This window comes from Struthio camelus, chromosome 5 (genome assembly GCF_040807025.1).
Source record: "Struthio camelus isolate bStrCam1 chromosome 5, bStrCam1.hap1, whole genome shotgun sequence".
In the NCBI taxonomy this organism is placed as follows: domain Eukaryota; kingdom Metazoa; phylum Chordata; class Aves; order Struthioniformes; family Struthionidae; genus Struthio; species Struthio camelus.
Window position 1 is genome coordinate 50,362,297 of NC_090946.1, and position 18,328 is coordinate 50,380,624.

Below are 18,328 nucleotides of genomic sequence, written 5' to 3' on the forward strand. Positions count from 1 at the left end.
CTGGAACTTCTCCTTTTCCAGTTAGCATAGTTTTTGCCTAGTGATTACTATATAGTATTGAGTTTTAAACCGAGGTGGTTTAAAAATAAACCCAAGGCAGTGTGATACTGTCATTCATATCATAATGTCTCTGCATGCTTACTCACAGAGTAAGACCAAGAGATGCAAGCTTTCTGATGTTTTTTGCATGTGGCAGCAGTACACTGTGAATGTCCATGTGGATGTACGTGTTTCAATGCTAATTGTCTGTTTCATGATGGAAGTTATAAAATTAGCTAGTGAAAGCATCTGTAACTTAATAAAACAACGATTTGCAAGAGGGAAGTGGTAAGATTATTAGCACTTCATTCCACTGCACAGCCTGTATATTTCTATAAGGGAACATCCTGTGGAACTTCCCTTACGTTCTTGATCTTGATTCTTGTAGCGTAATCTGGCTTGAGATTTTTCAATTACAGATTTATGTTCCTGCTTCTTTATTTTCTAGTGATACCTGTGAGGACAGGGGCTTTCAGCCAGCCCTCTAGGTAACAGCAAAATGTATCAACTGACTGCAGTTGTAGAAAGTGTATTTCGATGAGTAGGAAAAGGTATAGATGCTGTTGGATGCTAGTGTGTTGTAATGTTTGGAATGCACAGTGTTTGTGTTAAATTGTAGTCTTCATCTTTGTGCTATTATGTTATATTTAGTTGACTTGTTTTAACCTCTCATGTACAATTGATTCACATAAATTATTATTGCCTTGACTGTCGTGCCTTCGTAGAAAGAATGAATAAAATGAGGTCCAATCAAAGAACATCAGCCCCTCTTAGAGCATAGCTTTAGTGTTAACAGCTCTTATAAAACTCCCCTTGAGCCCTTTTAGAGGCAACACAGCTGAGTTTCCTCTCATAGGTAATGACCTTTTTGTAATTTAGCCTTTCCTGAGAATTTCCAAACACACTGCTTTTACTTAACTGGATGCTTTTTCTCTCTAGTGAAGTCAGACGTTTATGTAAATGTTCAGTTCTCAGTACAGACTTTTGATTCATACTGTATTTTCTTGGATTTTGGGTGGGTTATTTTGTTTTTACTTAAGATCTAGAGAAAACTTTTAAAGTTGCAGTAATTTTTTTTTCTGGAAAAAAAAATCCAAAATGTGATTGACTTTTTCTAAAACCTTATATAGTCAAAATTAATTAGTAAATTTTAACAAATCCCTTTTTGTTTGCCATCTTCATGACATCTACTTTTTAAAAAGCAGAAAATGCAGAGGGTTAAACTTCAGATGTTACTTAATATAATTTATAAATTTAGGAGTGCTTCCCTGTATTCCCTTTTCCATAGCGTTTTTACATGACATTGCTTAGATAGTGCATAATTTGTGAGGTAAAAGAATATTCAACAGTGTCTAATTCATACTTAAGGATTCCTGAATAGTTCATATTTTGCCCCCTTTTTATCTTGCTTTCTTTGACTTCATCATCATTTTGTGAATTTAGTATTTAAGAAAACAGCAATAAAATACATATATTGCACACTATATGAAATTTAAGAGCTTTGAGCAGCGAATTAATTGACAGAATCTAGAGGTACAGCATGCAGTCATGTTTGGCTAAGGTTTATGGGCAAATTCTGACATAATTCATATTGTTTTTAGATGAAGACAAGTAGTATTAACCAAGCTAATGATCCCAAAATCAACATGCTGTGCAGATTATGCTGTCTTGGGAAATCAGATGGCAAAGAGTTGTGGTTCTGATTGTTGCTGTAAAAGCAAAAAGTAAATATGCCTGCTGTGTTTACATGACTTGTTGAACACATAACGAACGCGATATTTCGGAAGTCTGGTCAGCGCACGCTCTGACTGTGCTTTTTGGGTTAAAAGGTTTACTAAGTAATTTTCTCTTACTAGGCCCAAGAAAGCATTTAGCAAGAAGAGAAGGCCCAGTGAATTATTTTCCTTCCTTATGCACTGAACAGTTATAGGTCAAAAAGCTACCTTGAAGTATAATCTTGGGAAATGCTGTTCTCTGTATCTCAGAATTCTGAGCATCCCAAAGTGTAGTGAATTTGATGCAAATGGACAGGCTTTTCATGAGATGAAGGCAAAGAAATTTTTGCAGTGGTTGCATTCACTCAAGATTCAGTCTTTGAATAGAAATATCAACAAGGTTTTTAAATGTTCTTTTTAGTTTTTTGCTCAGTTTTAAATACTTAGTGACAGTGTTGTTATTAAATGATTGCTATTACACTCTTGTTCATTTCTTTTCACTTAATTTATTCCATTTTTGGAAAATACATTTTTCTTGCATAATTGTGGAGTAAGATTTATTCATCATACAATTGTTTCTACCTCTTATCTTGATCTCTGATCAGTTCTCATATCTATTGCTCTTATGTACTGCTAAGTCTGCATTTTGATTCCATATGGTGCGTAAACAGGAGCATGTTTCGTTCTGCTAATTTGCAGCCTAAATAGTTGGGAATCCTATTACTGTTCTTCCATGGCTTGTTCTAAGTTTAAGTGTATATTGAGCTGTAGGATATTTTGATATCAAAAACCAAGAACATTTAAATGATAATGTTTGATAATTTCACACTGCTTGGCCTGCTGTTTAGGTGCTTTTTGTATAATATTTGTCTCAAGCAGGGGGAATCTTCAGACACATTCATGGTCAGTAGCTGTTCTTGTGAGCTAAGCTGCAATGACTCCAATATTTTACCTTCATCAGAAGCGGGTGAACTGCAGACAATCCCTCCTGTCATCTGGAAGTCAAACATGAAACATAATTCTCTGGATTTCAGTGAGTCTTGCACAACTCCGTCACTAGAAAAGTAACATTATTTCTTTTTGGGAGAGTATGATGTAAAGTACTGTAAGAACACACCTTAAAAGAATGTTTGTGACCTTTAATAGAAAGTCTGAAGAAAAAGATATCCTAGAATAAGGCAATTTTCTCTATTTATAGATCTGCAGTAATGAAGCATTTCCAAGTTCTTTTACAGAAGAAGGATAACCCATCTTTTTTTTTTTTTTTTTTTAATTTTGTATTGGAAAGTGCTCCAAATTTCGTATCAAATCATATATCAACCTTATTTAATGTGTTCTGTTTTCCTGATCAAATTTACTATAATATAATCATTCATTAGAGTAGAAGGAATGAGTTTTATTTTAAGGAATATACGAACACCTGTACTCTAACTCTGCAGTTTTCAAATTGAAAATAGAACAGCAAACTCTAAGTATAAAACACACCTCTAACTTGCTTTTCTGGTATATAGGCCTGTCCCATTTGTAGAAATAGTCTCAGGGTCACATGCATGATCGAGTTAAGCAGCCTAACAAGTTACTGTCTTTTAGGTGAGCTTCAGTAACTAATTATATGCCTGATATTAGCTTTGCCTCAAGCACGAGGTGATTGATGCAAGGTAAACATGGGTTCATAGGGTAGTATCTCATTGAACTACCACAGCATCACTGTGGCTTTAAACCCAAAGATCAAAAAAATTTTCCTGAAAATTAAGTTTCATTGTGTCACAGTGTTTCATATTAAATGGTATTTACGTTAAAAAATACCTGACTATGTTAGGTTAAACCATCTAACTTCCTATAAAATTTGGCAGACAACTTTGAAAACCTGTTCCTGTGTCACTCAGATACTTTTAACTTTTTGCTTTTCAGTGCCACATCTATATCAGTACAGCTTGAGAAACTGTAAAAGGTCAGCAAAACAAGGAAAGGAGGAGTAAAAAAATACTGAAATCCTCAGCTAAGTAATACTTTTAAGCATACACTCTGAGGACAGTGTTGGAGAAGGATTTGTCAAATGCTGTTTGGAAGCTTTGACACCAGCACGTTTGCTTTTAATAATTGTTTTATATCTGCTTGTCTGTAAAGGAGTGTTGAAGGTGTTTTAATAATTTATGATTTTTTTTCTGTAGAAGTTCTTCTTATCTAGAAATTTAAAAGATATTTTTGCTTAACCTGGTATTTTACATCATTGTAATCATAGTGCTGTTCTTCATTTCCCATAGCTAAGACATTTGGAAGTTCAGGAAAATCCCTGAGTGGTTACCAGTGGTTTTCAGGTTTCACTGCCCACTTTCTTCCATCAGAAGGCAAAAACGCTCAAGATGCAGCAAGGGAAGCATTTTCTGCCCTCCAAGGTGCTTTATTCAGTTAATCTGTTTTTAATAATGCTGTTTTTATTATAGTATTAAATAAAGAATTTGTATTTTTGTATGTTCTTAAAACTTTAAATATTGTGTTTTTCAGTTTTTCATCTCGTCTTGCCCTTCAGTTGGGATCATGGTATCACAACTGCTGGCTTTAATATTAAACGCATTTTAATTCACCCCATTTTTGAAAACCCTCCAAGCCAGAGTTGTGTTTGTATCACTGTAACAACACTGTTTTCACAGTACTTTTACGTTTTATAACTTTCTTTGAATATATACTATGTGTGAGTGTGCATGTGTGCTATGTATGCTGTCTACTTGCTAAAGCACTTTTGTAGCTATCATAATTTAAAATTAAGTTTTCAAGAAAGCTGTTACTGTTGCACATTTTGGCATCTAGGATTAGGTCAGCGGCAGTAAATCTCATTTATATACTTAATGTAATGGAGAAATCACTGTCTTGGGAATCATGGAATCCAGATTCCTTACTATCCCACTCTTACAAGACATTGATGTATAAAACAAAATGTTCACATTTTGTTTCACATCTTTCTTCACTTTAATCTTTAAATAAGGCATGTTTATGCAGCCTTCTTTTTCATTCATAAAAATTGAAATAATTCTTGGTATCTAAATCGGTAGGCTCATATTCTTGTTCACGAATTCTCATGATGTATTGCCCCATAAAATCTTTATGTTTGGCTTGTGCAGCTGAGTTCATGACTGAATACAGAATGATAAAGAAACCCTAGCAATTTTTAGGAAGCAAAGAAGTCATATTTGGAGAGAGCCCTTAAGCTAAATTTTAATAGCTTGGAAATCAGCAAGGTGGGTGTAATCAAACTTTTAGTGAAGGGCCGCAATGTTTTGTGTAAATCTTCTGGGCATAATCTGTAAATTGAAGCAAAAGTGTTCCATAACATTTTATTTGATTCTCATAATATTTGTACAGAAATCTGCCAGTACAAACGTTGCATGTTTTTACCTTGGCATCTGTCGAAGAAGACGACGACGACGACTAATCTGACTAGCCTCAGTAGCCTATTGCTTTCAGCAAAGCACTCGTTTTAGCTTGTATTGTATTTCCCTGCAGGAGGAATTTTTGTTTACTCATCCTTGGAAGAAAATGTCAGTTCTCACATTTGCGTGGGTTTTTTACCTTTCTGGAGGTAGTGTAGAAAAATGAATGAATTTTGGTCCCATCATGCACAGAAAACACAATATGCTTCTTTTGCCATTTTTTTTCCTGAGAACTTGACTGATCTGCAGATATGTGCAAGGCTTTTTTTCAGCTCCAGACACTTACAGTCTGTATAGGAGTTCAGTTCCGTCAGAGAATGGAATAGGCACAGTCCTTTTAACCTTTTCTTTGCAGGGTTAATTGATTTAATGTCCTCTAAAGAGGATAAATGTTGCCAAAAGGATTCAGAAATGGAAATTTATGTCTGGACCATATGAAGCATGCAGTTGTTCTGAAAAGTGGATAGATTTCCTCCATAAAACCAAGACCAGGAGAAAGGAATTCAGTACATGACTGTTTACACTTATTTTCTTAAACTATTTATTTAAACTTTTCTTCTGGTGATTGGAAGATGACAAAGACTGCAGTGCTTAATGTAAAGCAGCTCTGGTGCAGTTATACCTTGGCAGAGCTCCATAGGCATCAAGAGAACTACATAAATTTTTACTACATAAAAATTTAGTCTAGAATGCTACCTGCTGTAGGCAATATTGATGTTGTCTTTTGTAGCTTTCAGCCTAAGGATCTTACTCAGATCACCCATTAAAAAAATTAAGCTATATTCTGGCCAATGTTACTTTTTGTCAGAAGAAGTTGTATCAAAGTAAATGAGTCTCATTTACTGATCATATTTTATAAATTATTGGGAACAATGAGTGGTTTGAAATTCAATATAAATGCTGTATACTTTCCCGGTACATCCTTGAACTGTGCAGAACTTGCTGTGGGTCAAGAACCCAAGTGGTGAGCTGGTAACTGGTTCATCATTTATGCCTTACTACTAGATACAATGCTTTGGGAGGTCAATTTTATTCTGCTTACAAGCTGGGGAGAGATTATTTCCCATCGTTTTTCTAACACATGCAGAGGACAAGAGGATTCTACCTTTAATTTATTTAAGAAGATATTTTATATAAAGCTGGAATTTATGAATTTAGCCAAATCTCTTTCCTTTCAACTTGCAAATACTGTTACGTGTTTACAAATTAGGTTTAGCTTTGTGACTTTAGCATTTTAAATTTAGACATACTTTTTTTTTTCTCAAAATATTCCAGATAAGGCTACAAAACTTTTAATTACAGACTGAAACTCTTTCTTATTGACTAAAATAATATACTGGCTGGAAGTTTGAAAAATATCCTTATGTCCTTCTTGACTGATGACATAGCAGCTGGTATTGACCAAGTGATTGCCATCAGGCAGGTTTCAAATACAGAATTATCATTGTATGCTAATTTTTCAGCTGGTACTTCTGCTGTTGTACCTTGACTTTGAAGGAGTTTTATGTCAACTGCATTATAGTTTCTCACATCACTTACTTACACACATTTTCCTTTTCTGTTACTGGGAATTCCCCTTTTTAGATTGCCGAAACTAAGAAACAGCAGTATGACTAAGTAAAACTGGGGCATAGAGCAAAATCCAGTACTGATATGGCCATATTGACTTTAATGGAAGTGTGCCAGCTCCTGAACTGTATTTAAAAGCACAGAAGTGTTTTACACAAAAAGTATTTGTTTCTCACTAAAGCAACAGCCAATAGATTATCTTTACTCTTGTGTACTGCTCCACTGGAAAAAAGATATATATGTGCACACTATAACCCTAAAGGGCAAGATCCCCGAAGTTAATACTGAGAAGAGTTTTAAGTAGCTCACTCACTTCAAGTTAGGTCACATGGCCCTCGATTATTTTATATATTTTATATGTGTTCACATCTTTCAGAGAAGACTTTGTTCTTAATTTAGTTCCTGTTGCCCATGAGTTATAATGGGACTAGACTGCAGACCTGCTGAGCTGATCCTACACATCTTGTTATGGTATTCGGTGTGTAAGAGTAGTAGATTCTGTCTCCTTAAGTGCTATGGCTTGAATCTTCTCTGTGTACATATTTAGCTGATCCTGACTTCCCAAGTTCTTTCCCTGAGCTGAGTCTTTCTCTCCTATCATCTTTCCCTCATTTCTGTCATGGCCACTTCTGTTTCCTGCTGTCTGTCTTGCCATTTATAACTCTTTGTTTATGTAGAGCTTATTATTGCAGTAAGAGTTTTTTAAAAAACAGTTTAGACAACGATCCCTCTGGAACAGCATATGAATACTTGATCTTGACTTTGAAGAGGGTGATGGATTAAATGGCCTCCTGCTGTCCTCTCCCAGTTTTGTACTTTTGTGATTCCAAGTGCTTTATAATTTACTACCTGTCATAGTCTGAAAAGAAAATACAAGATAAAGCATATAAGTACAAAGAATGTGGACTGTCACTTTTTTTTATATATATATATACACATATATGTATATGTATGTATGTGTGTGTGTGTATGTGTGTGTGCGCATGCATTAATGGCATGATATATTAAAGCAAAAATTATTTTTATTAAGGGTGGGTAATATTAATTTATATTCTCTATATAAGCAGAAAATGAACTTGAAAAAGAATTTCATGAAAAACTGGGTACTGTGAGGGGATAGGTAGCATGTTGCAAAAGCTTTCAGTCGTGTGTAGACAAGTGTTGGGTTATTATCATTTGCTTTTGTTGAACAGACGCAAGATAAGATGCCTCTGCTGTCTTTTACACACATTTAAAGTATTCTATTTTTAACAGCTACATTATTTTTATCTTGCAGCTAATATGACTTCAGAGGGATTGAAATTGAAAGATATTATTTTGGTACATCTGTATATGAAGAGCATGAAAGATTTTGCTGTTATAAATTCAGCTTATGTGACAGAATTTGATTTGTGTCCACCAGCAAGGTAGGATTAGACTATTGCTATAGTATATTTATGATACACTGTAATATACTGTATTATTGGCACCATACTTATGAAGCTTTTGTACAAATATTTGTGTCTCACAGACTCAGAAATATACTTTTGCTGCCTTTTAGAGTAATTACATCAGGGGTGCTCATCTCAAAAACACTAGAGCTGAAGTTCTTGACTTAATATTTTCCATAAAGTTTATAAATGCCCCCCATATGGTCTTATAGCACTATAATAAAATTTTTCAAGTATCAATCCCTCTCTGTAACTTGGCTGAACTGGTGTGTCTTTTGTATTGATATTTTAGGTTTAGGGGGGTTTTTTTTGTTTGCTTGTGCATTACTAGACTGTCGATTACTTTGTCTAAAAAAAAAAAAAAAGATTTTACAAAACCTTCTTTTGTCTTTTTGCCTTAGTCATTCTTTTGGAAGGCATGAATAGAGCATCGTCTTTTCTATGGTTTGAAAGATTCAAACCGGGTCATTGGATAATTCATGTTGGAAGGGACCTCTGGTAGTCATTTAGTCCAACCTTCTGCTCAGAGCAGGGTCACCTATGAGGTCAGACCTCATGTCCCATTGTTCATGTTTTTTAAATCAAGTTCAAACTTTTAACATATACATGGAAGAGTGAAGAGCAGAGATGACAGTCATTCAGTTCATGAAAATGCCATTAATGGTAATAGTCTTTTTTGTAGGAAAGATACGGCAATAAATTAGGATAAAAATGCTACTTAATTTTGAAAGGTGAGTTCCACAGCAGCTTTTTTGACTCAGGTTACTTACTATTTGAATAAAAACTACCCCAGTCCTTTCCCTAGGTTTCAGGTTTGAGCTAGTTTAAGCCAGGTTTGCAGACCTGTATTTTCCACTAAAACGTCTTCTTATCTGTTACTTAGGCCTGTATCTGAAACTAAATCTTTCCTGATACTCAGCCTACATTTTCTGTTTTGAATACATTCCATCTTCCTTGCTTATGGCTGGCTGAACTACTATACTGATTTCTTCCCCTTCAAAGGTTTGTAGGCTGTTGTTAATCTTCAGTGAACCATGACTTCAGGCACATTAGTTGTTTACACCAGGCAGTGAAACAGCACAGAGAAGCTGGAGCCGCCAGCTCCACCAGCTGCACCAGAATTGGTAGCATTGTTGCATTCAGTCTGATTAATGTGAATAAGAGGAGGACTTATTAGGTGAAATCATTAACATAATAGAAGGGCCTTACATGCAGTTTTTAGAACTCAGCTGGTACCTCCACCCAGTAAAATATAGTACCATTTGTACATCCCAGCTCCATTTTTGTTAGCAGGAGTCTCTATATCGTTCTCCATTATATCACATATACAAACCGTAGGACCTCTTAACCTTCTAGAAAAGCCCAAGTTTCATTTGGTTCTGTACTAATTTGTGATTTAGTAGTTTGTAAGACAAGGTGTTCTTGTCAAGATGAGGCCTTTGGTGATCTTTTTTGTTGAGCTCCTCTAATCTTTCTGTGAGGTCAGTTTTTCTAATCTGTGTTTCAGTGCTGTAGTTGTCACCTTCTGCTGGATTCTGACCAGACTGTCAGTACCTATTGTAGCTGAGTTCTCTTCCTTACCACAGATATAGGGCAGAAGTCCACCCTGTTCTTTTATGTGATGCCTGTATGTGTACTTTCCCAAATTATATTGATTTTTTTTTGGATGTCGTTATTTTTCAGACCCTTGTCTCTTTATCTTTCATAATTGTTGATTCCACACTTTTTCCCTCTCATTGAACATCTTTGTCAGGGATTGTGATTCGCTAGAACAAGTATACTTGCATTTTCTATTTCGTCTAATCTTGTATTCTTTGAATTTATTATCTCAGTACTCACCCCTGCTCAAGATGATTAATTAAAATATTAATATATTAAATACTCTAAAATAAAAATAACTCTGTCAATTTTAGTGTTGCACAAAGTATCTTAAAAGAAGCAGACTCTTTACTTTTTCTTGTTGTGCAACTGGAAGGGTTTTTATTCTTTATTCAGGCTAACAGACTGAATAGCTAATAGTTAATAATTTTACTAGCAATTGCATTTGTGTAGAACTCACTGCTCTGAACAGTTTCCGAAGACAAATTTCCATGCATCTTTATTAATATCCTCCCCTGTAATTTATAAAATCTTTCTATATTTTATACAAAATGCAGCCAGTTGAGAAAGACACAAAATTTGTTACAGAGCACAGTGATATATATACGATATATATCAAGGGTTATGCAATATAAAAGTACCATAGTAAAAATCAAATGTTATCTGTTACCATTGCTCCATAATACTTGATATATTATTGGTCTACCTTTCATTTTTCATCTATGTCTAGAAGCGCCAAAACTAAAATATCATCCTAGTAACACAAATCAGGAGGGAAGGCAAAATGCTAAAAGATTGTATTGCTTAAGTGATACAATTTGCCATCTAAAATAGAAATACTCTTTATCCTTCTTTATTTTAGATAAGACACTTTAAAAATATTATGGAAAAATATCTTCTAATTGTGAAAAGAGTCTATTAACTAATACATTGTTTTAGTATTTGGGTGGTAAGAAAAGTGATAGAGCATTTTTTTATTCCAAATAATATTGCAAATACGGTATTATGTCTGTGGTTAACATTTCCATGATGAGATATTCTTTCTCTGGCACTGTGTGTATTTTATTTACTGCAGATAAAGTTAATTCTAATAAAATGTGGGGGTACAGGGTGCCTTTTAAGTTTAGCGGTTTTGTAACATAAAATGATATATATTCTATTTTTATTACAGAGTATGAAGTATAGTATAGTCATTGACTTTTAAGTATGATGTGGTTATAATTAAAAGACATTGTTAAGATAATGTATAGCATAATAGATTCACATTCTCCTAACCATCTCTACCACCTGGGTGTCAGAGGCTAAAGAGAGCCCGAAGAGGCTTCTTTGAGATGCTAATTATAGTCCAAGATTACTAAACCACAGAGGGATGGAATGTTGGTTTTGTGTGCCTTAAGAGCAGAGATCTGTTCCCAGCTGTGAAATACACAAAATGAATCTCCAGGCCTTTGTATCTTAAGTCCTCTGAAAGGTACTTACCCTTCTCCAGATTTAGCTTCCTTCACTCCTCATGCTGCTGTATGTCTTAAGCCTCCACATTTACATAAGCCAGCTGCATAGGCTTCCATCACTTCTTGGAAAGGTCATAAAATAACAGGTAGAAAGATTAGAAGGTTGCAGGAAAATGGCTTTTTATGATTATTTATGTGGAAGAAACAGATTTATGTTGCATTTTGGCCAAAAGAAAAATTATGTGGCAGTTTGCATGGCCACATAATTGCATTATGCACAGAGACCTGGCAGTGGGAGTTCTCACAAGTATAATATGCTAGAAGCACAGACTCAAGGGTGTGGATTTGCACTAAATGTGCAAAATGGTCTTGAAAATTTACCAGCCCAAGCAGAAAATGTACTCACCCGTCCTTATGATGATGGTAATGAGGAAAAAATACTTTATTTGCATGGGGCAACAGGGGAGAAAGGTAGTTTTCTGGGAAGAAACAAGCAAGAAGATTTTTGTAAGGTTGTATTATATGATATGTAAATAGAACAAATAATTTTTTGTTATATTCCTGCTGGGAGCTAAATGACTTTTTTTATGCGTGGACTGCCAATATAATTAATTTTCAGGCTAAGAAATGCCAATTTTTTTCCACTGCTTTTTCACTGGCCAGTTGCAACAGGCTATCTGTCTGGCCATTCAGGCACACGCAGTCTTGCTTGGAGCAAACAAAAGTGAACTTTTTAAATGAATGCTTAAGTAGGTTTTCAGTTCTGTCACAAATATGTGCAGGTCATGCAACTTAACATATGATAGAAAAATACATTCAGTATTGCATCATAACATGTGAGGAGGCTGTGAAGAAACAGTAAGCTGCTGCTGTTTAGAAAACTGAATCTGTAGTCCAGCTAGCAGGAGATTCAATGACAAATGGGTGGGAGTGAGAATACAACAGTGATATAGACACAGTCTGAAGGCTGCTTAGTATGACTTATCTGGCATTTTTATATAGTTGCATGGTTAGGGTTGCATGGTTATAACGGAACTCACATCTTTGTTATTAATAAAATGAAATAAATCATAAAAATAACTAAATGGAAATGGGCCGTTAGCTATGATATTCATCTGCATTATCAAGGAGAAACTAACTTGCCGGAAGTCTCAAACTGAACATCTGTTGGAGAGGAGATAACCATGGAAGTGCTAGCTAGGTATTGTGATACTATAGCTTTGTTATGTGTTCCTGACCAAATTTGGTAACACAGTATCCAAAAAAACATGGAAAATAAATGCTGAACGTTGATGCAGACAAACTTTATTTGACAAAGATAACTGTGTTGTGTTTTCAGAGTATGTATAGAAACCCTGTTACCTGATGGAGTACTGTTTTGCATTGACTGCCTTGCACATAAGTATGACATTGCAACTGATGACATGTTGCATGATGAGAAACTGGTCATGCATGTACAGAGCATTTCTCACTGGGCACCTGCTAGTATAGGACCTTACAGTCAGTCCGTCAAGGTAGGAAATCTTTGTTATTTCTTATAAACTATATGTCAGTATATTGAAATGGGTACAAAGTCACAAAGTCTCATTCCCTCCCAACTCAAAGTGCAGAAAAAGGAAGAATGTATTAAAGTTGAAGGGAATTATTCTTATTTTCTACTTAAAAATTTTTTTAAATTAGCATTTAAAGATATATTTTTAAAACTTATGGACAAAAAAGTAACCTGCATCAGCCTATCTGCTATTTAATAAGCGTAAAAACAGGCAGTAAACTATCACAGGTAAGTGGAGCAAGTGGACCAAATGTTTGAATGTAAAATTTTTTTCCTAATCAAGTTAATACAGTACCAAACCTTTCCCTTGCCTAACTACTACCACTCTGATATTGATATAATGTCTTAACTTTTCTGTTGCCAAAGTGTATATATCCTTTGTATATATCCTTTCCTTACTAGCTCTCCTCTTGTATAACAGAAAGCCCAGTCCAAATTACTGTACAGCACAAACTGTGATTCAAGCAACATGGTATGTCATCTGTTTTAATTTTCCTGAAACATCTTTCAGTTTGCAAACCCACCTAGTATAATGCCCATTGAATCATATTTTGTTTTGTCTACATACCAGTTATATTTTTATGGTAGTCTACAGAAAATTTCAGGAACAGTGTTTTGCTTCAAAAGCTCATGTGGAGCATACTTAATTTGCAGGAGGAAGTGTTGGTAGGTAGATACTGTATTACTCCTGTGATTTAAAGTAGGGTGGGTATTTGTCACCTGTATATATCTATTTCTCTTGAGGAGAAAGAAATTTGGTTTTTAGATTTTTTTTATTCATTTTTATACATTGACTGTCATTTTGTGTCATGTTGTATATAGTCCTTCACAGTTAAATTTAATGAACTTTATACTGTTATATTTGGGAAAACTTTTTTGATGTTATGTCATTGTAACTAATCTGTGTTATTGTCCTAGAACTGACATACACTAAATTCAGACAAGGGCATAAACTGAACATTGCTTTAGTAATCAAATGAACAGTCCCTTGCTGTCAGTGGATGTTAAGCAGGCACGTTGTCAGTCTGCTGGATCTCCTGGTGGTTTTGGACAGTCAGCATAGCCAAATAAAGATTCGTTTCCTTCCAAACAACGTGTAATGTGGGTCAGGAATTATAACGTTAATAAAGATTCGTTTCCTTCCAAACAACGTGTAATGTGGGTCAGGAATTATAACGTTAAGGAAAACTTAGTGTCCTTTTATTCCCAAAGGGATGTATTGGTCAAGCCATGTTATTTTTTATAGTGAAAGATAAATATTTTTATTTTTAAAATTGAAGGACCCTAGGATTAAAGAAACGGTTATCAAAAGCTACACCTCTGCTATAGGATCACTCACTGGTGTTATCCCTTATGGATAAGTTCTGTCTCTAGTCCACAAACATCTGTATGGGGCTACTAAGTGAAATGGTAGTGTGCATGCCACCAACAGTTTTAATTTTCTTTTGCCACATATGGCCTTGCTACTATGACCGATGTGTTTTATCCAGGTAGCAATACTTAATGTTATCCTGCTTTTACTTTGCTAATTATCTTTGATTTTTTGATATTTCTATTCTGCCTGATTTGATCTAGCAAAATCCACAAGAATATTCATGTTTTAATTTCAGTAAGATGTACTTTATATTTTTAAATAACTTACTTCACTTTCTAAAGTAGTATAAAAACATACAACCTATAAAAACTTCATTACATACGAATACATAAGTACATAAGTCACATTTGAAAATTTATTAATATATGATATGAACCTTGAGTCATCTCAAACATATTTTTTCCAAATTTAAAAGCTTCTTTAGGGATGTTTTCAGAAAGTTACTCTGACCAAGTATCAGACAGGTATTAAGCTGAAGTAAAGCACTTCAGTTTGTTTTAGGAATAAAATGTGTCTTCTAATATAAATAAAGATCTTTTTTAATTTTATAGTCAGCAAAAGTGATTTGAAATGATTTTATGATGATGAAATGTTTGTCAGCTTTGTGTGTTTGAGGAGCATTAATTTAATGATCTCAAAACGCTAAATGGTTAATACCCTTACGTTGTATATTTGATGACTTTGCTTTTCATTTGCTTGGCAATAATATGACAATTAAATTCTCATATTTTTGATCCAGTATGAAGTTTTGTGTACACTGAAGAATCGTCATGTATTTTAGCACAGAATTATCATTCACTTTGGAATAGACCAAGGAGTGTAGTACCCAGGGTATTGCAAGTTGGGATTAATGTGCACTGGTGTTTAAGTGCAGAACTGGCAGTTGAAAAGTGTAGGTAGTTCATGCAAATTATGGTATTCACACTGTAGGCCCAACAAATCACTCAGCAGAGCATCAGTTTAATTCTGTAGGAACCTTGCAGGATCCTGCCAACCGTACCATGAGGACAAAAATTAAAAATTTGAAATATACCATGAGAATGTCCTCCTGACCTCAGTCTGACAGATACCAAACAACAGTGGCAGGATGAAATTAGGTTCTAAATTTAATTCACAGTATTTATAGCAAAATCAGGCATTCTTCATCTTTTGGGAGTAACGTTCTTTAATAACAATCTCAGGGTTTCTGCTTGTAAGAGGTAGACTTAAACAGTTGTAAGATACAATGTGCCTGACTGTCTCATAGGTAAGAGAAAATTATGATAACTTTTTTTGGTCCACCTGGTGCAAAAACCTCTGTCAGTCTTAATGTCAGTGTCAGCAACTGGATTGTAAGATACATCAGAGTTACAGTAATGGCTATACTGCCGACATCAGTAATGTGCCACAAATGCCTGGGACTGTATGTTATTAATGCATTTTTTTTTCAATTATATCAGCTGATGTAGTAAAAGATATTATGTCTCTCTATAAACCTCATCTCACAGGCTAATGACAGATTAAACACTCTACCTTACTTCTGTCAGTCTTGCAGTTGTTATTTGCTGCAATTCAGACCAAGCAGAACCTAGTAGTAATAAATTTTATCTGTATTACAAAGAATTTTATGTTTTACCGAACACTTGCATTTTTTCGATTTCATTGACAAAAAGAAGGGAAGCAGATTTTTTTACACTGATAGGACCTGACCTGTAACTCTAGGAACACTTAATAGGTAAAATGAAAGCACTACATTTGTCACTGTCCTCTTCACACCTTCTGTGTAAGTATGGAAAGTTTAAGATCATATGGAGAAAGAACTGAAAGGTCCTTTTGATCTCACACTTGCAGATATACTTTATAAGCAAAGGTTGAACATGTTCTGGTTATATCTTTCTGGGTAGTAGTACCACAGAGTTTCTAGGCTATTCTGTCTGGGAATATATGATGCTATATGATTTGCCCTCTTCCAGCTCTTTGTACCACAGTGACCACCAGCCCAATTTGTGCAGGTCATTGTTAAACATACCTCAATATTTTTACTAAATGTATTTCAAGATTTACTTCTCACTGTTGTCTGTCTTATTACCATATTATTTATGAGTTTTAATTCTATTTTACTGGTGGATCAGAGGACTTGTCAAGACTCAACTATAACTGATAGCTTGTATAGAGCCTGCTTACTTATTGTCCTCACAAAAGCTAACAGTACAGTTGTATATCAGGGATTTAGAGCTGTAGATGCACTGCAAAGCAGTGCTGGTGGTGAGAAATTTATACTGAGAGCTCATTCATGATTATCCATTCTGTGAGAACATTCCTTGAACATTTATGAACTGTGAGCACAGTTCATAAAAAAAATTCCCAATGCAGCTGAAACACTAACCATAAATACTTATCTAAGAATGCATGGAAACCTGACAGTCTTTGCACCAGATGTTCTTCTAATATGTTAATGCAGTTTAAAAGTCTATTTGCACTTCAGTTTGTTTGTCTTGGCAAAGTTTCTTAATGCTTTTCTATCTGGAAATGAGCAAATAAACTGCAGCTGTAGAATTCATTGTACTCCCATATGCCACAATAGTTTTTGACACTGACATAATGTATTTTATATACATAACAGCATATATGCATCTATGACTTGATTATGTCTACTGAAGCTTTTAACATTATTTGTTCATGTGTGAAACTATGAAATACTCTGGCTGGTCCATCCCACTGTGATTTTTCCTCATGATCTCAAGTCCTTCTATCTGCCGCTGGAATTTCTGCCATCCTTGAGGCCGCTTTTCTCAATCTTCTCATCCACACTGTCTGAACCCAGTAGCGCAAACATGAACAACAAAAGAGAGAGTCTTTTTGCTCTCCTAATTCCAATGGCCATACTCCTACAATTTGATCAAATTTGGATTCTTTCCCCCATGTTGACTTACCTTCTCATAAATTATTCTTTCCTTTTATTTTTCTGAACATGAAGACACAATGAGTAAAAAGGTAAGTACTGTGGGAGCAATAATGGGAATAAGGATTCTGGCATCTGATTTAAGGCAGCGGTTCTAACGTTTCTCTGCTAAGAAGGCTTAGTTTCTTCTCTCACAGTGAAACTGAAAACGGTCCAACATGCCTTACTACACAGTTGGTAACAGATAGCTTTGAAAGGAGAGAATGTTATTGGAAATAGCCTTGTCCATTATGTAACCAGGAAAGGTTACCCAGTTCCTTAAACTATCTGACTGGTTGCAGTTTCTAAAAGCATGCTTAGCTGGACGTAGTGAGTTAAACAAAATGCAAATTTTAAGGAGAAAGCTCACTTCAAGGGATACATTGATTATCCTTGTAAGAAGATCAGCCTAAAAAGGATGAAGACAGAAAGACGTCAGAAGAATTAGTGAATCAGGGACTGAAAAAATCATGGTGAGATTCCTAAAGATATAATCGATACTTTGGCGAAACTTTAATGAGTTACTTTTTTTCACATACATATAGCCAATAAGTTGTTTGTTTTCCTCCTTCCCCTCTTTACTTTTGTGATTTAACAACAGTTTATTATGTTATACTGTGTGCAGTAATACAAGAGGAAGATTCCCATGTGATTCTGCCTTTTTTATGTGTGATTTGAGAGGCTGTGACTGGTCTGAAATACGTATATTAAGGTGAAGTGTGAAAATAACCTTGATTACTTTCTCTTCTGGTTTGAATGTGGTAGCTGTACTAGACATGACTGCCTGTGTTCAGTTTTTGGATGAATAAAATAGTTACGTATAAGTATAAGCAGTTTAACTTTCAGGAGAAACTCAGAATAGCACGTTCTTGAGGACAATTTTTTTTGAGTGTGAGCTTCTCTAGTACTTCCATGTGAACTAAGGGTAAATTCAAATAAAAACTCAAAACTAACTACAACTTGACCTCCTCTTGGCCAGTGGGAAGGAAGCAGGTCCCGCTAACCAACATGAGAAAATTCTCAGGCTGCTCTGAGCAAAAGCAGATTAAACATAGGTCTCCCTATATCAGATCTTTTTGGAAGAATGTCTAATATGAGCCACCAGAGTCTTCCCTACCTGTGGAGGTTTGTTTCATCCATGGGTTCTCTTAGTTCATCAGTCTGCCACATAGAGACAAGGGAAGCAAATTGTGAATATCATTTACTGTGCATATTTTTATTTATTTGATTTCTTCCTTTGGAAGCTGAAT

General features: G+C 35.0%; 1 protein-coding gene across 12 annotated transcripts in view; it reads left to right on the forward strand.

Annotated features, from left to right (window-relative positions):
• DPH6 (diphthamine biosynthesis 6) overlaps nt 1-18,328 on the forward strand; it is a 265,858-nt gene that overhangs the window by 100,896 nt on the left and 146,634 nt on the right. For 6 of the 12 annotated variants that reach the window (XM_068946343.1, XM_068946342.1, XM_068946339.1 and 3 more), the window contains exons 9-12: nt 2,631-2,787; nt 4,019-4,150; nt 8,028-8,157; nt 12,571-12,745. In XM_068946343.1, the coding sequence (XP_068802444.1) occupies nt 2,631-2,787; nt 4,019-4,150; nt 8,028-8,157; nt 12,571-12,745 (594 nt within the window). Of the gene's footprint in view, nt 1-2,630; nt 2,788-4,018; nt 4,151-8,027; nt 8,158-12,570; nt 12,746-13,204; nt 13,256-18,328 lie in introns of all 12 variants that reach the window. The other 6 variants (XM_068946340.1, XM_068946349.1, XM_068946351.1 and 3 more) reach the window with 3 other exon arrangements.